Source organism: Austrofundulus limnaeus, unplaced genomic scaffold (assembly GCF_001266775.1).
Source record: "Austrofundulus limnaeus strain Quisiro unplaced genomic scaffold, Austrofundulus_limnaeus-1.0 Scaffold2571, whole genome shotgun sequence".
Lineage (NCBI taxonomy): Eukaryota > Metazoa > Chordata > Actinopteri > Cyprinodontiformes > Rivulidae > Austrofundulus > Austrofundulus limnaeus.
In genome coordinates this window covers 1-5,911 of record NW_013954973.1, presented here as the reverse complement: position 1 = coordinate 5,911, position 5,911 = coordinate 1, and the positions used below count along the sequence as shown (strand labels likewise).

The window sequence follows — 5,911 nt, the reverse complement described above, 5'->3', positions numbered from 1 at the left end:
GTGTATATATACTGTATATGTTTCTGTGCTTCAACACACCTGATTTAAATTAATAATTTAACAGATATTTGCAGAAATTAGAGGCAATTGTATCAGGTGTTCAGAGGAACATGCAGAATAGCAGCCACCACTGCTCTACAGAAAGAAAAGTCGAGGATAGAACCACAGCTCAGAATTTTTTGCTAATTATTACAAAAATAAAGCAGTTATATTTGGACAGAAAATTCATCAGCAGTGACTTAATGTTCATCTGTAATTTTCTCAGATCGACTCAGTGACAGCCTCCTGTGGGTCGAGGACGTCTGATAGAGTTTTGAAGGTCTAACTCTTCTGGATCGTATAAATCATGCAGGTAAAATCACACATCTGTGTTGGTTTTTTTATTTATGGCACTTTGTACATGTCAGGTTACAAAGCATTTCGAACAACCAGAACGAACATTTCTTGTGTCAGACGTGAAAACAGACGCTCACATTCAACAGAGTGACCTCAGATGTGTCTCTACTACCTGATTTAATGTTCAAGTTTTAATATATAATCACATGCTAAAAAAATTAACGTGAAACTCATGGTTGCTACAATCGTTCCTCTAATTCCCCTACGTAAAAACTTTTAGTTTCTACTTCAGCCAAAAATACAGATATGTGCAAGAAACTGTACAAAAATCCATTCTTGTATGCAAAAGTTAATGTGAAAACACCGACTTCCACCCGAAGATTGACAGAACAGGTTGCATTGAGGTGCTACGATATCTTTTCGTTGGCACGCGAGGAGTAACATTTACAAATATTTACATGTGAGATTAGGCCGTCATGCATTCTCCTTGAAACTCGTAGAAAATGATCACATTCCACGTGGAAACTTGACTAAATGTTTCTTCTGTACAGGATGAGGGGGACCGGTGGGTCAAAGTCATGCTACAAAAAATAACATGAGCTAATCTGAGGGAATAAAACATTCTGGTTACAGAATGTTAAATGATTAACTTTAAATTATTTAGAAAATAAGTTAAGTTTTTAAAAACCAAGGCTGGCTGAAGTGAGTCAAAAGTCTGTGGACACCTTTTTAGTTCAGACAGAAAATTAAATATGAGTTTTAACCCAGCAGAGGGGGCTCTAGTGTTGAGGCTACATCCAGACAGGACCCCTCACTTGTTATATTCAGAGATTTTATTTCCTGTCTGAAACAAAGTGTTGTGTGATTTTATTAAGACCTGGACAGAGCTCCTTAGAGGGGGAAAAAAGTCCAGAATCTGCCTGTTTAAGTTGTGTTGGCACATGCAAGTACAAAACTCTTCATCTAATATTTTATAGTAAACTTCTGTTTCAGGCTGCACCGTTACTTTAAATATAAGAACTGTAAACGCTTGACTTTTTTAATTTCTAAAGATCTATTTGTGCATCTGAGCCTTAATGGAAAAGATCATCTAACTTCATGTGGACTAAGTGTGGATTTTAAAATCAGAATTGTCTTTTCCTTCCTGTATTAATAAAGTTAAATAAGTGGACACTGTAACTAACACCTTCACTATTCAGCTAAATGAAGTTTCTAGGAAACAAATGGGAAAGCAAACATGTAACAAATTGAGGTAATCCTTTCATTTTCTGTAGTCCAGCCGACTCGAGGTGCAGAGGTATCGAGTCACCAGAAGACCAGTGCAAGATTTAGGTAAGTTCCTCTGAAGAGGACTCYGGTTCAGGTTCGCACCCAGCTGATGGGGACCCAGAAGGACTCTCGCTCCAGCCTTTCTAAAATCCCTTTCAGTTCTGTGCAGGCGCTGGCAGAGTCCTCTTTGATCAGGACCCGGTCCACCAGGTGTCCGTACAGCTGATCGATCTGAACTGCAGACTGACGCATTTCCTGGAGATCTTCATCCTGAGGAGGAGGAGGAGACTTGATTTGTTATTTGAACTGAATGAAATCTTGTTCTCTGTTCGTCATTCTACAGGGTGAGTCAAAAGTCACAGGACAGCCTTTTATTTCAGAAAGAGAAGTGAAAAGATGCACCTGAAAATCACATTAATGAGACCACATTAAATTAAAGGGATCCATGATTAGTTGTAACAGACTTTACTTAATAAACATTTATTTTGACTGTAAAAATACTGTAGGATGTTCAGTTTTTATAATTTTTAAACTAAAAGTTTAAAAATATATTACACGGACGGGGCCATTTTATCTGCACGCAAAGCATTCTGGGTAAATGATGATGTGGATAGGTCCTCGGTGCGAGGCTGCTAGCGAGCTATATCCACCCTGAAGGTTAATCTTGGACAATATCTGATGATCGACTCTTTTAAATGAAACCAGAGAGCGTTGACAGAGAGGAGAAGGTAGAAATGACTCAGCCTGGAACTGAAAATATGGATGGAGGACAACAGAGCTGCTTTATGGAAGAAGAACCCCAGCTTAGCCTGTTAGCTTTAGCATTAGCCCTGACACTATCACCATTTATATGTATTAGTTCAGCGCTACACATTCTCCTCTCGTCACTGAGGTCCTCCATCCACACGACAGAGAGGGGAACACAAAAATGACTCAGTCTGCAACTGAAAATATGGATGGAGGACCTCAGTTTAGCTTGTTTGTTGCACTAGCACCTAGCTAATACATATAAGGCAATATAGCGTTGGTGCTAGCGCGAAGGCTAACAGGCTAAGCTGAGGTTCTTCTTCCATGAAGCAGCTCTGTTGTCCTCCATCCATATTTTCAGTTCCAGGCTGAGTCATTTCTACCTTCTCCTCTCTGTCAACGCTCTCTGGTTTCATTTAAAAGAGTCGATCATCAGATATTGTCCAAGATTAACCTTCAGGGTGGATATAGCTCGCTAGCAGCCTCGCACCGACGACCTATCCACGTCATCATTTACCCAGAATGCTTTGTGTGTAAATAAAATGGCTCCGTCCGTGTTAAAATATATTTTTAAAAATTTACAAAACTAAACGGCCTACAGTATTTTTGCAGTCTTTATTTTACAGTTAAAATAAATGTTTGTTTATCAAATAAAGTCTAATGTTACAACTAATCGTGGATCCCTTTAAGTTTGAAGCCTCACCGTCACGCGGCCGTGCTCTCCTCCTCCTCCTCCTCCAGGTGAGGTGGCTGCGCTGCGGCGGCGGCGGCTCTCAGGGATGCGAGGTTTGACAAAGACGACGTACGGCTTGAACTCTGCTGTTCGGAGCCTCTTCAGGGCCTGGAGACAGATTAACGTCCAGAGGGTGAGGGAGACGAGACCTGGCACACGTCATGAACTTACCTCGGGCTGCACGTCAACTATACACATCTTGTTCCTGGCCTGCACTGAGCGGATCGCCTCGATACTGGTGCCATATTGGTTCTCCTTGTACTCCCCGTGTTCTATAAACCTGCAGAGACGACGAGAATTCAAGCGTTTTACAACAAAACTAATGTTCAAATTAAAGTAAACGAGCAGAAACTTACTTGTTGTTTAGAACGTCTGCATCAAACTGTTGTTTTGTGACGAAATGATACTCAACTCCGTCTTTCTCCTGAGTCTTTTTGGGCCGGGTGGTATCTGTTGGTGAAAAAGAGCCGTTAGTTTATTGTTTTATTCATGTTCTGTGTTTAAAACGGTGCCTTACGTGGAACAGCTACAGCGTAACGATGTGGATTTTCAGCGATCACCCTCTGCTTCAGTTCATTGATCCGAGCTCCAAGTGACCCTAAAACAATGTTTGACAAAAACACTTCAGAGCTTTTCACATATGGTGACTAATCCACAGAGTTGTAAATTAACTAAGTACAAATACTTTGTTACTGTACTCAGGTAGAATTTTTGGTTATCTGTACTTTACTTGAGTAATTATTTTTAAGACAATTTTTTTAAAAAGGTAAGAAGTAGAAAATCATTACTCCTATTTCATTCCAGCTTGTTATTGTAAATAAAATAAAAATTCTATCCAGATAAACTGTGCCTTTGAATTTAATTGTGGTTGGATGAGAAGTATAAATATTTACCATTCTGACATATCAGTTTGTACACAGCTGCATGCCTTAAAAATGTATTTTGAAAGTCTAACCTCTCATTTTTACTCATTACTTAAGTACAAAATAAATCAGATACTTTAAGACTTTTACTCAAATAATATTCTTACAGGTGACTAACTTTTTGATAAGATACTTGTACTTTTACTCACCGATGAGGACCACCAGGCGCGGCCGCTCGTTGGGTCTCTGCTGGAAGCGGGTCACCTCCTCGTACGTCAGGAACTCCTGGTCCCCGCTCTCTGAACCCTCTCCTGAAGACCCCCGTCGGTCCTTACGGCTCAACCGGAAACTCCTCCGTAGACCAGCTGCAGAGAGGATGAAGAGTTTGGGTCTGGTGTTGGTCACTCACAGCTGCATGTTTATTATTAAACTTTCATGCATTAAATAAACAAACTGTTTAAAGTCCTGCTTTTACTACAGATCATGCAGTTCGACATGTTAAAGTCTGAAAATGACTCGTTTCACATCACGGCAGCAACAAGTTAACTCTCTTCCTTCATTAATCGTGCATGCTGCTGTCAGTTCTGAGGCAGGACCCTCAGGACTGCCTGGCCCTGGGAGACGCCACCAGCTGTGGGGTCTCCCCTGGTCAGAACAGTCTGGAACCCCTCCCCCCTCTCTCTCTCGCAGGAATGAGTCGGGGCACTGTACCTGAATAAAACTCCCAGGAAAACACCTGGCCACAGGAGGGCGCCACCGCTTTACACTTAGGAGAGACTATAAGTGGCGTTAGAGCATCACTCAGCCTCACAGCGTCACAACAAGAGTGCACGAGCARCAAGACGTGCCTGGTGGAGTGAGCAACGCCTCAAAGGAGGGGGGCAGGTGGAGGGGGGAGCAGCACACTGACCACAACAGCAGGGAGCAGATAGGAGGGAGGGGCTCAGGAGGATCCAAACATCGAGGGGGGAAAGGGGGCGGGGTTTAGTTGCGAGCAGGTAAACAGGAAGCAGACATTCTGTTTGTCAGAGGACGGCTTCTGATCAACATTCAGCTGTTTTCAGCGTGGGGTGGGTGGGGGGGGGTGTCAGGTTCAGAAGAGAGGCGGTGGAAGAAATCAGTTAAACCTGCATATATTTATACAAAAATTGTACTTTTAACGCAAATGTTTGTTGTAAAATACGAAAAAATATATTTTTCAAGTCAAGATAAGGCTCAGTGCTGTCGTCCCAAACGGTTCAGATTTTCTTCTTTTTAGCTTCTAGTTTTAAATTACACGTTTGTTTACGAGAACGGCTCATTTCTGGTTTGACGACTTGAAAAATGTATAATTTGACCAACATTAGCTGAAAATTAATACGGCAAATTAAAACCATAGTAAACTAGAGAAAATGCATTTTCTGCAAAACTGCATTGAGAATGCTTAACGCTGAAAAAAAGAACAAAAATCTTGTAAAATTGACGAAAAAAGCTGAATGTAGCAGATAAGTAGCTAAAAACTTGTTTAAAAAAAGCTGAATTTACCATGAAGAGTTTACTTCAGCTGAAATAGCTAAAAAAGTAGCTTAAATAGTAAAAAAAAAACAGCTGAAAGAAGCAGAAAAAGCTTAAATTAGCAGAAAAAAGCTAATCAAAGTTGTAATCAGCAGAATAGCTGACATTAACACAAAAAAGAACAAATCTGAAGGCTGCAGTAACGTTTTATAAACATCTGAAAGTGTTTTATGTACGTTGAAAAAAATAGTTTAACTTGCTGAAAAGTCAAAACCAGAATGTCCCAAAGGAGCTGAACGTTTTGATCAACTGCTGAAACAGCACAACTGCAGATTAAGATATGAGTCAAAAATACAGGTGCTGGTCATAAAATTAGAATATCATGAAAAAGTAGATTTATTTCAGTAATTCCATTTAAAAAGTGAAACTTGTATATTATGTACGTTGAAAAAAATAGTTTAACTTGCTG

General features: G+C 40.4%; 1 protein-coding gene across 1 annotated transcript; it reads right to left on the bottom strand.

Annotated features, from left to right (window-relative positions):
* Positions 1–365: 365 nt before the first annotated feature.
* Positions 366–4,313, bottom strand: LOC106511184 (MAGUK p55 subfamily member 3; the record flags this gene model as incomplete). The annotated part of the gene is given in 6 exon segments (XM_013999928.1): positions 366–1,875; positions 3,056–3,193; positions 3,257–3,365; positions 3,442–3,535; positions 3,603–3,683; positions 4,158–4,313. Coding segments are annotated over 6 exon segments (758 nt in total), but the record flags the coding sequence as incomplete, so codon positions are not given.
* Between the last annotated feature and the right edge of the window lie 1,598 nt (positions 4,314–5,911).